Source organism: Ipomoea nil, unplaced genomic scaffold (assembly GCF_001879475.1).
Source record: "Ipomoea nil cultivar Tokyo-kokei standard unplaced genomic scaffold, Asagao_1.1 scaffold0302, whole genome shotgun sequence".
Classification (NCBI taxonomy): domain Eukaryota; kingdom Viridiplantae; phylum Streptophyta; class Magnoliopsida; order Solanales; family Convolvulaceae; genus Ipomoea; species Ipomoea nil.
In genome coordinates this window covers 1796144-1814911 of record NW_017616730.1, presented here as the reverse complement: position 1 = coordinate 1814911, position 18768 = coordinate 1796144, and the positions used below count along the sequence as shown (strand labels likewise).

General features: G+C 36.4%; 3 protein-coding genes across 4 annotated transcripts; all 3 read right to left on the bottom strand.

Moving 5' to 3' along the window:
• Positions 1 to 258: 258 nt before the first annotated feature.
• Positions 259 to 2144, bottom strand: LOC109159242 (ammonium transporter 1 member 1-like). Its single transcript, XM_019307338.1, has one exon. The coding sequence runs from the start codon at positions 1841 to 1843 to the stop codon at positions 344 to 346; it is 1500 nt and encodes a 499-aa protein (XP_019162883.1). The 5' UTR covers positions 1844 to 2144; the 3' UTR covers positions 259 to 343.
• Positions 2145 to 3528: 1384 nt separating this feature from the next.
• Positions 3529 to 6721, bottom strand: LOC109161669 (tetratricopeptide repeat protein 4 homolog). 2 transcript variants are annotated; one of them, XM_019310162.1, is made up of 8 exons: positions 6498 to 6721; positions 6208 to 6420; positions 5552 to 5743; positions 5266 to 5466; positions 5049 to 5129; positions 4338 to 4476; positions 4011 to 4100; positions 3529 to 3921 (listed from the first exon to the last, which is right to left on the bottom strand). In XM_019310162.1, exons 1-8 carry the CDS (start codon positions 6600 to 6602, stop codon positions 3854 to 3856), a joined length of 1089 nt encoding a protein of 362 aa, XP_019165707.1. In that variant the 5' UTR covers positions 6603 to 6721; the 3' UTR covers positions 3529 to 3853. The 2 variants fall into 2 exon arrangements, with proteins under 2 accessions (XP_019165707.1, XP_019165711.1); XM_019310166.1 differs by lacking the exon at positions 5049 to 5129 and having other exon boundaries at positions 5332 to 5466.
• Positions 6722 to 7831: 1110 nt separating this feature from the next.
• Positions 7832 to 11810, bottom strand: LOC109161650. The gene is made up of 3 exons (XM_019310143.1): positions 11165 to 11810; positions 9843 to 9929; positions 7832 to 9739 (listed from the first exon to the last, which is right to left on the bottom strand). Exons 1-3 carry the CDS (start codon positions 11534 to 11536, stop codon positions 8150 to 8152), a joined length of 2049 nt encoding a protein of 682 aa, XP_019165688.1. The 5' UTR covers positions 11537 to 11810; the 3' UTR covers positions 7832 to 8149.
• Between the last annotated feature and the right edge of the window lie 6958 nt (positions 11811 to 18768).

The window sequence follows — 18768 nt, the reverse complement described above, 5'->3', positions numbered from 1 at the left end:
GACTGTACTAATCTTAAAAAGTTGGTTTTATTATTATTATTATTATTGACACATTCATTTAGATGTTGTGATTTGACTGTACTAATCTTAAAAAGTTGTTTCTAAAACCGTTGTGAAGGTAACTCATAAGTTGTGCACAAAGGATCCAATTAAACCTTTTTTTCATATATTTTTACTGAAATTCAAACTCCTACACTACTGTTTTTCATCATACGAATTACTTATGCTAAACCCCGGAGATTCACTGTGTTTTTTACGTTTGGATCAAAACAATGTTTCATTTATTGATCTGATTAGTACAAAAATTTCTACCTTAATTATTCCTATGCAATATATTTACAGACTAAACCACCTGTTGCTGTTGCTGCTGCTGAACCATGGCTAATTCCCTTCTTCTATTGGACTCTCCAAAATCGTCGTCATTGTAAGCATATCCGCCATGGCTGGTGAGGTCCATACCCGCCATTTCATCGTCGTGCGGTATCCTCAGAAGCTCTAATTTGTGCAGTAAAAGAAACAACGGACCCATTGTGATACTCGTCCACCCAACGATCACCACAATCTGGATCGCATGCGCCGCTAATAGCTTCCCTCCGCCGCCGAGGATCAGCCCGTGCGGCCGCCCTGGCTTGCCGGGGTACACCTCGTCCACGTACTTGGATTTAGCGAAGAGGGCGGTGAATATGATCCCCCAGGCGCCGCACCCGCCGTGGAGCTGTGCCGCCTCCAGGGGGTCGTCGTACTGGAGTACCTCGGCTAGTTTGTTGCAGGCGATGAGAACCCACGCCGCCACGAAGCCGCACACGACGGCGGCCCACGGATCCACCACCGAGCAGCCGCTCGTGATCGCGGCGAACCCGCCTAGGAGGCCGTTGCAGACGTCGGTGAGGTTCCAGTGGCCGATCAGGACCTTTTTCCCGAATAGAGTCGTTAGCGCCGCCGTGCAGCCGGAGAGCGTGGTGGTTACCGCTGTCCTCCCGACGGCGCTCCACTGCCCGTAATATGCGCCGCTATTTCCGTAGGCTTTGAAGATGGTTACGAATGAACCGGGGTTAAACCCGTACCAACCGAACCACAACAGAAACGTGCCTAACACCACTAACGACCCGTTATGGCCCTTGATCGCAACCGGTTTTCCGGAATGGTCGAACCGGCCGATCCGGGGGCCTTCAATAACAGCGCCCCATAGACCGGCGACCGCGCCGACCAAATGAACAACCCCTGAACCGGCAAAATCAATAACTCCGGTTCCCAACAGAAGATTCCCATCGCTTCTCGCCGGACTGGCCCACCCGTCCCCGGACCAGAACCAGTGGGCCACAACCGGGTAAACAAACCCGGTCAACAACGACGAGTACAACAGATACGCCGTGAACTGCGTTCTCTCGGCGATTGATCCGCTGGTGATCCCGGCCGCCGCGATGGCGAAGCACCACTGGTAGAGAAAGTAGCCGTAGTCGAACGACTCCGACGGCATGCTCGTGAGGCCGAAGTTCTGGCGGCCGATGAAGCCGTTGGTCGGGCCGCCGAAGGCGAACGCGAAGCCGAAGAGGAAGTAGAAGAGGCCGCCGGCGGCAGCGTCGATCACATTCGTCAGCATTATGTTCATAGTGTTCTTCGCCCTCACCGAGCCGGCGCAAAGCATTGCGAAGCCGAGCTGCATGGCGAATACTAGGTAGGCGGAGAAGAGGAGGAAGGTGGTGTCGACGGCGTGGCCAGTGTCGGCGAATTTGTCTTTCACGCCGTTGAATTGATCGCAAATGTATTGAGCCGCGGCCGTGGCGTTGGCGGCTCCACTGAGAAGTAGGGTTAGATTAACATCGGAGCAAGTAGAAGTGGCCATCGGAAAATCAAGAAATGTGGAGGGTGAGGATGGAAGCTAGTGGTATATATTAGGAGGGGAGAATGAGATCCAGATCGAAAGCTAAAAAAAATGAAACAGACCAGAGATTCCTGGGTTAGTTACAACTCGCCACCACAGATTCTGAACGATTCAAGAATTTAAACAGATTGGAGCTAGTGGAGTAGTGGGTTAAGGCAATGCCCCTATTTTCTCTCCATTCTACTTCAATTATGGCTCTCCATATCATATTATAAAGGTTTGAACCCGGCCAAAACCCAAAAGTCTGGCATCTATCCTCACCTTTAAATCGTAGTGAATGAGTAAATCAAATACTGGAGTTGTTTGATAAATAGCTATTAAAAGTTGATAGCATTAGCTGATTGTAAAAAAATATTTGGTAAATTAGTTATTAACTGATTACATAGAAAATGACTGTCTTAAAAAGTTGATCGAAAAAGATGTTTTGAACCGTCTTTTGAATAATGTTTTAGAGCAATAAACTGTTACAAAAAACTAATTAACTAAACACTCATATTAGTTGTTTAACCAAGTCAAATAAATAATAACTATCAAACAAGCCAAAATTGACTAATAGACTAAGGCCCTGTTTGGTAAAATGGTTGTTAGCTGATAGCTCAATCGTTATATCCTACACCACGGCGCACATAACACTGTGCGCCGCGCGCCTCCCAAAACGACGTCGTTTTGGGGTAGTGTTGGGAGGCACGGTAGGAAGTTGCTGAGATTATGTGTATTTGTTCACAACGTTATGTGTATTGGTTCATACAGTTATGTGTATTTTTTATACAATTATGTACATTCTTTTTATACAATTATGTACATCCGAATCAGAAAATTTGTGTGTATTATGTTAAGAGTTTATGTGTATTATGTTAGATTATGTGTATTATCTTTTAAAAAGAGTATGTATATTTTGTTATATAATTATGTACATTCATGTATAACATTATGTGTATTCTAGTATAACATTATGTACATTCTTGAACAGCGGGTTTTTTTTAAGAAAAAACTACTGCCATTCACTGGGGCGAGAATTTTTTTTTAAAAAAAATAATTAAAACGACGTCGTTTGCATCTGGGCGCATAGTGCAACGCGCACCATCGTGTAGGATATAAATTGCCCTGATAGCTGTTAGCTGATTGTGTTAATTAGAGGGTATAAATAGTTGATAACATTAGCTGATTGTAGAAAGTGTTCGGTAAATTAGCTGTTAGCTGATAGCTGTTTGGTATAATTTCTTTTCTCAAAAAGCTAATTAAAAAAATTGCTTGGAATAACTTTTTGAATTTTAGCCTTTTGGAGTTGCAAAAAGCTAATTAGCCAAACATTTATATTGATATTTTAACTAAATCAAACAATTAATAGTGGTCGAATAAGTCAAAATTGGCCTATAGGCCAATTTTTTACCAAACAGGGTCAATGTCTCCAAATCCAAAGCATTGTCACTAAAACAAACTATCAACTTTGTTTTGAATTAATCAAACTGTATCCTAAATGCATCCTGTCACTATAGCCCTAAAATGCAAAACTTCTGAAGACAAATATAGCCAAGTTGGTCACAATGTTAGACTTAGTAATCACAATGTTACAAATTTGATTCCCGATGAGAACGGGCCTATTAAAGCCCTAGAATGCAAAACTTATGGCGACAACTTCAGCTAAGTTAATCAAGTTGTTGACTTAATAATCACAGAGTTTGAAATTCAACTCCCAAAGGGAACCGCCTATTGCCCAACCGCCATGTCAGTAGTGAATCTTGTAGCATCTTTAAACAAGAGTCAAAATTGTTGAATTGATAACTTGCAACACTTCCATGACAAAAGATGGTTCAAATGCCAAGATTGAGCAATCTCACTGGTCTAACTTATAGTAGCTAATATACAGTGGATTAAGGATTTAACTAGGTGGCATGAAATGCGTTTGGGAGGATATTGATGGCACTGTGAAATTCTTCCAATTGAACAAACTGAATTTGGTCATGCAACCTGTTAGAAAGACCAATTTCCAGATTTGAAGGTTTTATAGAAGCTGGACTTCCTTGAAACGACAAAAAACACTGCAACAAACATTAGAAAATAGATGAATAACAAGAAGAAAAAGAGAGGATTAAGTTCTAATCTTTAAAGTGGGGGTAGTTGTGAATACCAGGAACTCCGGGGATTACAAGATTTGGTTCTTTCAGTACATTGTGAAGTGTCCTCCTCTCATCAACTTTCACCCACTTGGGGTTATTGCCTGGGAAGAATGCCAAGAATCAGATACAAAGTAAACGGGCACAAGCAGCATTTGGTAACCAATCAAAGGATAAATATTTGGCCTTCTCCATGTACTAATGTTTCTAAAACCAAATAGCCTAGGTTCTGGGCCTTGATCGCATTATGGGCAACATAATATTTTTCGACTGAAATGTTCTGAGGTAGGGTGATGAAGGAGAACTTCTCTCTTGGAACATGAGAATTCAGAAATACATACCAAGTGAAGTACTGCAGCTAGTTGATTCTTGAGCAGCATTTATATCCTCATCATCAAAACTTTCCAAATGAGAAGCAGTCGTTCCCTCTAGTAGATAACGAAGAAGTTCTTTCTTGGATAAAGGGACTTCAGAACCAGCCTGACAGATCACATGTATGGCATTAAGAAACAAAAGCAGAAGAACCAGCTTCACAGAGATAAAAGCTTTGAGTTGGAGATAAAAGGAAAACTCGTGACCTTGCCTATCAGACAGGCCCAATATATATAGTCCTTTAAAAAAAAAAACAAAAAAACAAACAAAAAACCAAGCAGCCAACAAAATTTATCAATTATTTGTAGCAAGATTCCAATATGCACACAGCTCATAAATAAAGTAAAAGAAAGCAATAAATCTAAATTCAATTTTACCAAAGGTTTCATTTTTAAGTAAGTTCAGAGAGTAGAACAAAATTCTTGACTAGCTAAAAGAGAAAGAAATTATCCAGCTCTGAAGCTCAATGAAGATTATTGCCACCCACAAAGAGATTTGCTAAATACTATAGTAATATCTGGACAGGTTTTCCTTAGAATGAGATATATGTTTTTTAAAAAAAAAATATTATTCTCAAGTTCTGATAATATTATTTGAAGCACAATGCAGACTGTTCATTTCAGTATTTCAAAACCCATATTTCAAAACCAAAGGTAGAAATAGAACAAGCAATATCATACCTTACAGTACAGCTCAAGAGCATCACGAGTATAAGCATTTCCTTCATCCCATGTCAAAGGAGGACAATCTTCTGAAAACATGTTTCAAGGCTAAGGATTGCAAGAATCTATTAAAGATACATAATAAGGTTCAGTCATATGAAAACGGTTTGCATACCGAACTAATATACACTCAAAAATTAAAATACAGAAACAGAGAATGAAGCAAAAAGGATATCATGTCAAGATGAGCTGAAAACATGTCTGTCTCGCAGAAATCCTCAATGAAGTCGCTAGACATAACCTCTGGATACAGAAGAACAACGGGCCAGTGAAGAATATTATTTTTGTCTAGTCTTGGCTTCTTCAATCCAGTGAGTTCTCGATACATTGCCTTCCCAATCTTCAAGTTTCTATCCTCAAAGGCAGAGATGAGACCCTGCATAGATTCACAAAACAAGCTAAGAGATTCTTGCTTGAGGACTACACTGCTTCCCCCATTCCAAAGAGTGAGAATTGTAGACCTTAGCAGCTGCAATGGCTTTAGAAATTTCAGCTTCACGGCGTTCTTGTTCATACTTGAGAGTATCAATTTGCTTGGCCAGCTTCTTCAAATCATCATTAGAAGAGGATTGCTCAAGCCCCTTTTCACAGTATGATTTTGCTTCATCCAACAAATTTAGTGACACTGATGCTTTGGCTGCTCTGTAAAATGCCTAAACAATGGAATATGCATCAATAATCACGAAGAGCTCCGCAGAGGGGAAAAACAAGTAACAACAATTGACAAACTACCCCGGCAAAATTCCCTCGCCCCTGCCCCTGCCCCTGCCCCACACCCCCGGCCTACCAGACACTGGAGTGATAAATCATGGTAACTCAGTGGTCAATTAGGCGAGAGGACTAGTGTCTGGTGCCCACAAGAAACTACATCGAGTGTAACTCCCACACTACGACTGCCAAAGCTCGATCCTATGGCTTAGGATCGACTAGGAACCAACTGAGTTGCCCGCCAGGATGCAAGAGCCCGATCCTATGGCTCACAATCTATTACCACGAACTAACTAAGCTCGATCCAATGGCTCACAATCTATCCTCAGGAACAAACTAAGCTGCTTGGGCACGAAAATGGACAAACTAATTGTATGGCAAACAGCAGAATATATATATATATTACAACCTTTACGTTAGCTGGGTTAAGTTTGATTGCCTCCTCAGCATCCTGCAGAGCTCGTCTATTATTCCCCAATAGTAGATTAACATGAGCTCGATTGGAATGAAGAATAGATTGATCGGCATCGCTCAAAGCCTTTTGATTGATTGCCCTGGTGTAGCAATCAATCGCATCAGAATAATACTTCTTCCCCTTCTTCACACACTCATTCCCCTTTTCCTGAAAGACAATTAGGGTGTCAAAATGTCCGTTCTTAAACACGGAAAACTATTTTTTTTCCAGGGAAGAAAGATAACCTTAAGTTCGACGGCAGCGGACTCTTTGAGAGCAGCTATGGCATCAAGGTCGGCAGTTTCTGTGTCCGTCTTTGGCTCTGAACCTGCTTCCATCCATAACGCCATAACTCCTGCTGCTTATGCAAGAAAGCGCGCGCGCGCGAGCCGACCACAAAAGCTTTGCTAATACGGAGGAGAAGTTGAAATGGAGCTTCGAGACACAGAGACTGCGAAGACGACAACGAAAATGGGCCGAACTTTCTGGAAGTAAAGTTTGGAAATGGGCTTTTGACTCCAGTTCAATTGTCGTTAAACTTTAGATATGGGCCACTAATTGTACTGTTTTTTTTTTTGTGTTAAAAAGAAAATTCAGTCGTTATTTGTCAACTAAATTTCTTTTTAGTTGATTTATTCAATTAAAAAAGACAATAGATCGCATTCACTTATAGATTAATTAATTGTCTTAATAATTTAAATAAATTTATAAATTCTAAATTGGTCTACCACATCATCGGACCGGACATTGAAACTTGTCACGAGTCATCATAAAACTGGCTTTAAGAACATCCTCAATAAGAGTAGTTTTTTTTTGTGATTTTTGAGGTGCCAATTAGGAGAGAGAAAAAAAAAAGAGAGGAAAAAAGAGGAAAAAGTGGCAAAAAGTTTTTTTTTAAAAAAAAAACAAACAAACAAACAAAGCATGTAATGTGCCCGGCTGGACGACGTATGTGCACAAAACGCGAAACGCACACATCTGTGCCTTTCCTCTGACTTCTCTCTCTCTCTCTCCTACGAGCACACAAAAAAATCAAATGCTTGCAAGAAGACCAAATACATTCTCTCTCCTTCTCTATCCTCCACTTCATCAAAACATCCTCAAAAACTGAGCAACACATCACAATTCTATCATACTGACATGAGAAATTCGTAGCCACTATAAGAATCTTAACTGTCAAAGAATTACAAAGAGGTACCGGTGGCTTGTGGTCCACTGGTATCGAATGGCTCCTTTATGTGGGAGGTCTAGGTTTCGAGCCTTAGTGTAGGCATAGATTGTATGGGTATCCCCCTTCCTTTGTAATAAAAAAAAAAAAAATACAAAGAGGTAAACTAGTTAAAATTGCTCATAGCTGACTAATTTAAATAAAAAAGAGTCAACAGGCATAATCCTCTCTATACTCCTACCTTAATTTTCACTATTAGACTTGTATTCTCATAACAAAAATATAATTTGACATCAGACATGGTTGATTAATTGCTGGCAATAAACTACACATGATATGAGAAAAGCATAGATCTTCCTGGAGTCAACACCACCACCACAATAGGACAGCAATCAAACTGGGCAAATGAAGTGCTAGTGCAAAAGCTATAACTACAGACAAATATTATTTCTTAATCAATAATTTGCTCTTCAATTCAACTGGATGAGCCTAATCTCTGTACAGATATTGCAATCTGTGTACACTTGAAGTGCATAACTAGAGTACAACAGAAACCTAGGTTAAACCTAGAGTGTATATTCCTTCTCTAACCTTTAAAATGGCATGGTGAGTCAGACAAGAAACAAATGCTCCAGACATTTTAGGGCAGAGATGCATTATGCCAGTTTTAGGCCAAATATTAGAAAAGATTCCAAGAATCTACAGGAGCAGGTTCAGGGGAGTATGAATTCAATCCCAGAGAGGGGCAGGTTCAGGAGAGTATGCATTCAATCCCAGAGGCACAGAAACTTCTATAACCCTCGGAACAACTGGATCTTCAAACATCCAATTATCAAAACGTAAGTCCAAAGCACTGGGCAATGAGTTCTCAGCTAACTGACTGTTGGGGTCTGGTGCGAGCAAGAACTTGTCCGCTGATGCTACATGGTGAGGTTCATTGATTTCACAGAATGGAACCTCCCTATTAAAGTTAAGAGATGCAATATCTGGCACATAAGCATTTTGAGGTTGGTTTGCTGGATGGGAAATATTTTGGCTATCTAAAGAAATACGTGCAGCAGATGATTCAAGTTGATCATCAGTATTCTCACAGTTACTGGTCATACGGGGCTCTGAAGATAGCTGACAATCAACTGTAGCTTCATACGGGGCTAGATTGTTAGAGTAGGGCCCTTTTGCCTGGTAGGCCAGTTCAGGTCTGGGATGCATTGGATTCTGAAAATTGTTTACCCCATTTGGATGTTCAAATGCCTGGCTATGTAGAGCTGTGTCCATAGAGTTACTCTCTACATATGGCTGAAACAATGTTTGGGGCTCAGAGGGTACTGAGTTTTCATATACACCATTCACATGCTGGGAGGAGGAACGAATTTCAGATGGATAACAGTCACTGAATGTTCTTCCAAGAGCTGGTTGATAAGGAACTCGAGGTTGAGAAGACATAGGATTAGCATAATTTGGGGATGGAGAGAACACCTGTGACTCTGAAAGCAATGAATCTGCACCATTCACCTGTGGCTGGGAGAAAATTTGAGGTCCAGATGGTAAATAATTCACAGACTCACTTTCCAGGCTTGGCTGCACAGATAGTTGTGGTTGGGAAGACACTGGATTGGATGGAATCCAGCCGAGGTCTATTGGGAAGGACCCCGGATTAGTGTCTGTAGCTGGAGCCATCCAGCTATGCCCATCTCCATACCTTGGACCCAGAGAAAGACTCCTATCAAATGGAGGCCTGTGATGACTATGGGATGAAGTGTTCCCATGTCTAGGAGCTGTTAAAGGTCGTGAAGCTGATCCAGACCTCTTAAATGCTGTGCGAGAATAAATAAGATGGGGGCTAACTGGACAAGTATTTGGTCTTCTATCAGTTGAGATTCCATTTCTATACCCATAGCGAATTTGCTGGGAGACCAAATTGTCTTGAAATTTGCTTCTTGGAATAATGTATCCAGGCAGATGGTTTGGAACACTAAATCCAGGAGGATGGCTTCCTTGTTGCCTTGTAATATTTGGCGTTCCAGGTCTGACCGACACTGAACAGGGGCGAATAGGGAACTGGGTGAAGGCCTGATTCTGTGTTACATTACAGGACACCAGCTGAGGAGGCAATGGAGGCTGGTTCACCAAGGGCAGTGGAACCGAGACCATAGCATCCACACCACTAGGAACTGCTAGTACGACATTGTTTTTCTTAGTGTTTTGTCTCTTGGCTTTCCAAAATGCATCCTTATCAGTGGCATGACAATGGTCCATATTAGAAATGCCATTTCCCCAATACCCACAAGGAGCAAGAGAGTCACAGACATAACAATGGCACTGCAATCAAGAAAAGCAGCAATCAGAAAAGCATAATATATACTTGAAACTAGGATGCAATGAGATAAGTCTTCTAAGGACAAGGAAAAGAGGAACTAGATGCCTGGTCACAGTAGCTGTCATGTGGAGTGGAAGCAAAAGGAAATTTTGCGCAATGATGCCGTGGATGAGGATAATCTCTACAAGCAACCTACAAAGAGGAACAAAAGCAATGAGATAATAATTGTAATGAAGACTTTTTAAACTCAAATTATGAGATAAAGTCGTTACATTAGTATCATAATCAATCCTTTGAGCCAAGTTAGAACTTACTAAAACAAACAAACAAAAACAAAAAAAAAAAAAAAAAAAAAAAAAAAAAAAAACCTATTTCAGCATATCTCAAGTCAGATTGTAATTTGAAAACAACTTGGGTATGATTGAGGAACAGATTATCAAAGTGCTCCAAACCATGAGGGAGAAAAATGAAACTATTTATAATACCCATTCCCAATGACAATGAAAAGAATAAGCAATACATAGGGTAGCTGCCATGAAGAATGAATATTGAATAACACAGTTTCTATTAGTCTCAATGTCAGACCAAGTACTTCAATCTCAAAGTTTTATCATAGGACATAATAATCCACTCCTCCCAAGTCCCAATTATAAATAGAAATAGTTTGCAATGTACCACAGCCACAGGGTCCCAAGGGATATCATCAGTGTGGATTTAACTGAAGGAAGAAACAAGATAAGGTAAGGAAAGAAGAGTATCATTAGTTAGAATATCTGTTCAAAGAAGAGCACCCACTGAACTACAAATTTGGTAATACTTCACATTTGCTTATGCTTGTATAATGCAACACTAGTCCTGAAAGCACAGCCAAGCACGATTCCAGGAACCATAACTGCTAAATCAACAACTTGAGCGATAAAAGAGATTGAGAGAAAATCATGCTGGAACTCATATGATTCAAAATCAGTGAGTGGCAATACTTTACGACACAGCGCCAGGCATAATGACATGACAGACATTTTAATGTGAAATTCATCAAACTATCCAACTAGTCTATAAAAGGTGAATTTTAAGAAATAAATCATGCATATATGTTGTAATTGGTAAATATCTCATCCTCGTACCACAGCGCAAAGTTGAGAAACAAGACAATTATGTCAATAAAAGAATAAAAGAGCAGGAAATTTACAAATTCCTGCCTTTTAAAACACAACTGCAATGGATTTAGCCTTCCTGTCTTCTATATGCCGCTGTCAATGTAGCATCATAAATTCAGCTAGGCCACCATTTCCTACTACCATGTATCATATTTAGCATTACAAAGTATAAACTCAGTTACACTACCATTTCCAACTGCTCTATATGATTCTTTTAGCTATTATTTCTCTTTCTTTTCTAAAAGGGTAAAAAAAAAACTGAAACTTTACCTGACCCTTTTCGCTAACAACTTGTATTTCATCAGAATCATCATCCCGTTCATCATTATTATCTATAGTAACCGGCTTATCTGGATCTCCCTCCAATACCACACAATCACCGTCATCATCGTCCACAGCTTTCGCCGAGTCTTTAGAGACTGTACTCGAGGACTTTACAGTCTGCCTGGAGTTCAAAATAACCTCGCCCACCACGACCACATCATCGGAATCATCGGAAGGTTCCTTGTCGTCGTCGAGAAGTCCCGCTAGCCAGTCATAGTCATCCCCGCCTCCTCCATCAGCGCCGACACCGCTCCTCTCGCCGGTAGCCTCTTCCTCGTCCGAACTTATGTCGTGTATAACTGCTTTAGGACCATCCATCAGAGTACAGGAGCAGGGTTCTTCATGAATTTCGCCGTCAGACCGTTCAAAGCTTTCATTTATTCTCCCGCGCACGTAATCTAGGGCAAAATTGGGTTTCCCGATTGATTGGGAAACTTAATAAACCCTAGCTTTTCAAAACTGGACAGATGAAAATGAGATTAGATTCGTCGTTTTGAAAGGGGAAAGGAAAGGGCTTCGAAATTGCACTCTTGCAGAAATTTTTGATATTTCGTCACCTTGACTAATGACTATGTGGTCTTTTTGTTCGGAGCAAGGTTTGGCTCAATCGCGAGTCTCCACCCGGTGAGTGAACTCATTCGGGCTCGCTGGTACATGGAGTGGTACATGGAGTAGTACATGGAATTTCATTTACAACTTTTACACAAACTAGTATTTTCACCTGTGCGATGCACGAAATGAATTTACTATAATATTTTAAGAATATTTGGAACGATATATTGATGGATTATATGAACCCAGGGGTCCAGATTATACAACCGAATATATGATCGAATTATGACAAGTATAAGATTATATATATAATTATATAAATTATAACATCAAATATTATATAGTGCAATTGAAAAAATGGTTTGGATTCATTATGTTATGTGATGTTATCATTGCTTGAGTTCAACCAAATAATTGTTGAATTAATAGTTAATGTGTAGATGTACGCTGCGGTGCTGTAACTTTAGAGATTTTATATATCATTGTTTAGGATTTTTATAAATTGGGCAAATGTGCTCGTTCTCTAGCAACTTAGTTATAATAATAAATTGCTATCCTAATTCATTTGTATAGAGGATTTTTTTTTTTTTTCTAGATATATAGCAATTTTGTCATTTTGAAAAAAAAAACATAATATCATCGATTGTATTTATACATTATTGAAAACTTCTTTGTAGACGACATTGGTAGTCGCAACACAATATTGTCCATCCTCGTCTAGAGCTAACACCTTCAGGCCATCATGATGGGTGACTCGGGAGAAAGCCATGTACAATTGTCATTGATTAAAGACCAGTTTTTTTAGCAATAACCCAACGTGAGTTAGTGTTTGGCCTTGACTTTTGTTTGGAAATTGTTTACGCTGGAACTTGAAGGACAATCTCGTATCAGAAGGAGTGAGAGACATTCGGGGGATAAGAACTTTGGTTCCTTCATGTGTCCCATTAACTATTCTTGCTTCGACAATGTGATCTACCAATGTTGTGATGATGAGCCGCGTCCCGTTACAAAGGCCAAGAGAGTAGTGACAGAATAATATTGTTGAATAGGAATAGGAATAGGAATTTTAATATTGGTGTATTGTATTACGAATAAGAATTTTAATGTAGAATTGTAGTACTAATATGAAAGTAGGAAATTAAACAATATATTGTATTAGGAATTATATTACACTATTTTACAATATTACGCAAACCTAAGTATTATTGTTTATAACTAATATTTTCACCCGTGTGATGCACGAAATGGAATTGTTGTAATATATTAAGAATATTTAAATTGATATATAATTATTTAAAAGTTAATATCACCAGAGGTCGCTTATCTTTCATGACAATTTCAAATTTAATTCTAGACAATAGTTATTAATTATTACGATTTATTCTATGTTATAATTCTTACATTAATATACTTATTGTACGAATGGGAAAGTAGAAATAAGTATATTTTATTGGGAAGAGAGATTTTTTAGGAATTGGACGGAAAGTTAAAAGTTTAGGATTTTGTTTTTAAATATAGTATAGATTACAATAGGAATTGTATTACACTATTTTATAATTTTAGAATAGAATTTTAACCCAGAATTATTGTACGAATGGAAAAGTAGAAATCAATATATTTTATTGGGAAGAGAGATTTTTTTGGAATTTGGCGGAATTTAAAAGTTCAGGATTTTGTAGAATTATTGTACGAATGGAAAAGTAGAAATCAATATATTTTATTGGGAAGAGAGATTTTTTTGGAATTTGGCGGAATTTAAAAGTTCAGGATTTTGTTTTTATATATAGTATAGATTACAATAGGAATTGTATTACACTATTTTATAATATTAGAATAGAATTTTAACCCATAATTAATGGGAAAGTTGAAATCAATATATTTTATTAGAAGAGAGATTTTTTAGAAATTGGGCGGGAAGTTAAAAGTTCAGGATTTTGTTTTTATATATAATATAGATTATTAACACTTAATTACTTTTAGATATTATTTTTACCACTTATATTATTATTATTATTATATTATGATTATTAGTTTCTTTTCAAGTTTTGTTAGTATATAATGGTCGTGAGCCACACAATAATAATATAACCATAATTAAATATTTTTGTATTTTATTCCGTGAGTCACAATAATAATATAACAATGATTAAATATTCTTCAATTCTAATATTCTTCTAAGATTTCTATTAACATCATTAATTATTCCTTAATTTATCATAATTAAATAATTTGACCAATTATAAAGAGAGATTATTAAATAAAGCACGAGACAATTTTTTAATTACAAAATTTAAAAATTCATTAATGAAAAATAAGGTTCTCATAGTTTTTTCTAAGAAACTATTTAATAAAGCATTTTTTTTTTAGAAATCAATATATTTTATTGAGAAGAGAGATTTTGTAGGAATTGGGCGGGAAGTTAAAATTTCAGGATTTTGTTTTTATATGTAGTATAGATTAGATGTGCAGAGGGAATTGTATTACACTATTTTATAATTTTAGAATAGAATTTTTACCCAGAATTATTGTACGAATGGGAAAGTAGAAAACAATATATTTTATTGGGAAGAGAGATTTTTTAGGAATTGGGCGGAAAGTTAAAATTTCAGGATTTTGTTTTTATATATAATATAGATTAGATGGGCAGAGGGAATTGTATTAGACTATTTTATAATTTTAGAATAGAATTTTTACCCATAATTACTGTACGAATGGGAAAGTAGAAAAAACTATATATTTTATTGGGAAGAGAGATTTTTTAGGAATTGGGCGGAAAGTTAAAATTTCAGGATTTTGTTTTTATATATAGTATAGATTAGATGTGCAGAGGGAATTGTATTACACTATTTTATAATTTTAGAATAGAATTTTTACCCAGAATTATTGTACGAATGGGAAAGTAGAAATCAATATATTTTATTGGGAAGGGAGATTTTGTAGGAATTGGGCGGGAAGTTAAAATTTCAGAATTTTGTTTTTATATATGGTATAGATTAGATGTGTAGAGGGAATTGTATTACACTATTTTATAATTTTAGAATAGAATTTTTACCTAGAACTAGTATTTTCACCCGTACGATGTACGGAATGGAATTGTTGTAATATATTAAGAATATTTAAATCGATATATAATTATTTAAGAGTTAATTTCACCAGAGGTCGCTTATTTTTTCTGATAATTCAAAATTTAATCCTAGACTATAGTTATTAATTATTACGATTTATTCTATATTATAATTCTTACGTTAATATTCTTACTATTATTATTAACACTTAATTACTTTTAGATATTATTTTTATCACTTATATTATTATTATTATTATTATTATTATTATTATTATTATTATTATTAGTTTTGTTTCAAGTTTTGTTAGTATATAATGGTCGTGAGGCACACAATAATAATATAACCATAATTAAATATTCTTGTATTGTAATCCGTGAGTCACAATAATAAGGTAATAATAATTAAGCCCGCATGGGTAGCTCAACTGGTCATAGAAGTGAAACTTTGGAAGAATGACCAGGGATCGAGTCTCATCAGCGGTAGTGTGGGAGCAACCTCTCAAAGTGAAGGGGGTTTCTTGTGCGCAGTGAGCACCGGTCTAGCCTCTGTGGTTCATGCTCTGTAGGGTTGGGGTTCTTCCTTTTGGAAGAATATAACAATAATTAAATATTCTTCTAGGATTTCTATTACCATCATTAATTATTCCCTAATTTACCATAATTAAATAATTTGACCAATTATAAAGAGAGATTATTAAAAAATGCACGGGACAATTTTTTAATTAAAAAATTTAAAAATTCATTAATAAAACATAAGGTTCACATAGTTTATTATTAAAAACTATTTAATAAAGAATTTTCTTTAGAAATTGGTGGGCCAAACCGCCTACGGCAGTTTGCGGTGGATAGATCTCGAAAAAATACGCAATTTCAAAAAAATATTTGTCCAAAATGGACAACCGAGTCAAAAGTTATACCTTGCCGAACTTTTGCCACTTCACATCTTTTACCCAGAATTATTGTACGAATGGGAAAGATCAATATATTTTATTGGGAAGAGAGATTTTCTAGGAATTGGGCGAGAAGTAAAAATTTCAGGATTTTGTTTTTATATATAGTATAGATTATATGTGCAAAGTGAATTGTATTACACTATTTTATAATTTCAGAATAGAATTTTTACCCATAATTATTATACGAATGGGAAAGATTAATATATTTTATTGGGAGGAGAGATTTTTTAGGAATTGGACGGGAAGTTAAAATTTCATGATTTTGTTTTTATATATAGTATAGATTAGATGTGCAAAGGGAATTGTATTACACTATTTTATAATTTTAGAATAGAATTTTTACCCAGAATTATTGTACGAATGGGAAAGTAGAAGTTAATATATTTTATTGGGAAGATAGATTTTTTAGGAATTGGGCGGGAAGTTAAAATTTCATGATTTTGTTTTTATATATAGTATAGATTATATATGCAAAGTGAATTGTATTACACTATTTTATAATTTCATAATAGAATTTTTACCCATAATTATTGTACGAATGGGAAAGTAGAAGTTAATATATTTTATTGGGAAGATAGATTTTTTAGGAATTAGGGGGGAAGTTAAAATTTCATGATTTTGTTTTTATATATAGTATAGATTACTGTACGAATGGGAAAGTAGAAATCAATATATTTTAATGGGAAGAGAAATTTTGTAGGAATTGGGCGGGAAATTAAAATTTCAAGATTTTGTTTTTATATATAGTATAGATTAGATGTGCAGAGGGATTTGTATTACACTATTTTATAATTTTAGAATAGAACTTTTACCCAGAATTATTGTACGATATATTTTATTGGGAAGAGAGATTTTGTAGGAATTGGGCGGGAAGTTAAAATTTCAGGATTTTATTTTTATATATAGTATAGATTAGATATGCAGAGGGAATTGTATTACACTATTTTATAATTTTAGAATAGAATTTTTACCCCAAATTATTGTACGAATGGGAAAGTAGAAGTCAATATATTTTATTGGGAAGAGAGATTTTGTAGGAATTGGGCGGAATGTTAAAATTTCAGGATTTTGTTTTTATATATAGAATAGATTAGATGTGCACAGTGAATTGAATTACACTATTTTATAATTTTAGAATAGAATTTTTACCCAGAATTATTGTACGAATGGGAAAGTAGAAATTAATATATTTTATTGGGAAGAGAGATTTTATAGGAATTGGGCGGGAAGTTAAAATTTCAGGATTTTGTTTTTATATATAGTATAGATTAGATGTGCAGAGCGAATTGTATTACACTATTTTATAATTTTAGAATATAATTTTTACCCAAAATTATTGTACGAATGGGAAAGTAGAAAACAATATATTGTATTGGGAAGAGAGATTTTTTAGGAATTGGGCGGGAAGTTAAATTGGGAAAGTAGAAAACAATATGTTGTATTGGGAAGAGAGATTTTTTAGGAATTGGGCGGGAAGTTAAAATTTCAAGATTTTGTTTTTATATACAGTATAGATTAAGAATTAAGAAACATTGTCTGCATGAGCTTAACTCAATAGTTCAGTGGATAATATTTAGGAGAAAAATTTAAAATTTGAATTTCGATAGCAACAATATGGGAATTCAACCTTTTGAAAGAAGAACTAAAAAACATTAAAAAGAATTGTAACAGGATCAATATTACTATAAAAAAACATTAAACAATAATGTTTTATCAAGTAACTTGTGTGGGTACGAAATAACTTAAAATCGCATAAAATGACATAATAAATGAGTATTTTGTAGTAGGTAGGGATTTAACTGTTTTTGTTTATGAATGTATAAACAACTGTTATTTGCCACCTGATCTTAATAATACCAATGTGGTGTTAATTCCAAAGAAGAAAATCCCTGAGACAGTCTTGGACTTAGGGCCTATAGCGCTTTGTAACGTGATGTACAAAGTTATTGCTATGGTAGTGGCCAATCGTATGAAGGAGGTTCTTGATTGTATTGTATCCTCGTCTCAGAGTGCCTTCGTACCAGACATGTTAATCACGGATAACATAATTGTGGCTGGGGAGGTCGGGCATTTCTTGCGTAGGAAACGACAGGGTATAGAGGGTTGGACAGCCCTTAAGTTGGACATGGTAAAAGCCTATGACCGTATGGAGTGGGGTTTCTTAGATGGTATGATGTTAGCATTGAGGTTCGCCCGTGGGTGGGTTGACCTCGTGTTGCTATGTGTAACCTCCGTACGGTATAATATATTGTTGAATGGTGAGACTACAGGTACTGTTGTCCCTACAAGGGGTATCAAGCAGGGTGATCCATTGTCCCCTTACCTCTTCATTGTTTGCGCTGAAGGTTTGTCCCTTTTGTTACAGCAGGTAGAGGCACGCGGGGACATACATGGTGTGCGAGTTGCCCGGGGTGCCCCTTATGTATCCCACCTCTTCTTTACAGATGACAACTTGATGTTTTTCAAGGCGAACGAGGTAAAGAAATGTTTATAGTCATATTGTGCAGCTTCAGGTCATCTGATAAATTTTAATAAATCGAGTATTATGTTCAGTGCGAATGCTAGGCCATTGGTATCTCGGACAACTGGTTTAGCTTCTGTCCTTGGTGTGTGGAAAACTATCCCACCTTTGTGTATCTCAGGTTTGATTTAATATATTAAGCCATTGATTTTTTTTTTTTAAAAATGAATCTTCACCCCCAAAAAAAAACAAAAAAAAAAAACAAAAAGCGATAACTAAAATGAATAAAACGGTGTAATGCATAAGCTACTCGCACTTTATTTTATGTCATCTTATAGCTGTAGTAGTACACAATAGTGCACACAGATAAAATACGAAATTCACACATTTATATATGTACAAGAATCTATTATATAGTGCACACAGATAAAATACGAAGTGCACACGTATGGAATTACAAATATACAATCTTACCAAAAGTACAATCACACAAAAAATATACCTCTCATAAAATTAC

Bases quoted from the DNA above. Each gene is read 5' to 3' on its own strand.
- LOC109161669 (XM_019310162.1), bottom strand. From the start codon at position 6,602: ATGGCGTTATGGATGGAAGCAGGTTCAGAGCCAAAGACGGACACAGAA. The intron at 5,130-5,265 runs ATATCCTTTTTG...TAGCCTTGAAAC, and splicing joins TTTCAGCTCATCTTGACATG to ATGTTTTCAGAAGATTGTCC. The intron at 4,101-4,337 runs GTATGTATTTCT...CATTCTTCCCAG, and splicing joins TAGCTGCAGTACTTCACTTG to GCAATAACCCCAAGTGGGTG.
- LOC109161650 (XM_019310143.1), bottom strand. From the start codon at position 11,536: ATGGATGGTCCTAAAGCAGTTATACACGACATAAGTTCGGACGAGGAA. The intron at 9,930-11,164 runs GTAAAGTTTCAG...TCCTCTTTGTAG, and splicing joins TTGTTAGCGAAAAGGGTCAG to GTTGCTTGTAGAGATTATCC. The intron at 9,740-9,842 runs GCATCTAGTTCC...TCTTGATTGCAG, and splicing joins ATGACAGCTACTGTGACCAG to TGCCATTGTTATGTCTGTGA.
- LOC109159242 (XM_019307338.1), bottom strand. From the start codon at position 1,843: ATGGCCACTTCTACTTGCTCCGATGTTAATCTAACCCTACTTCTCAGT.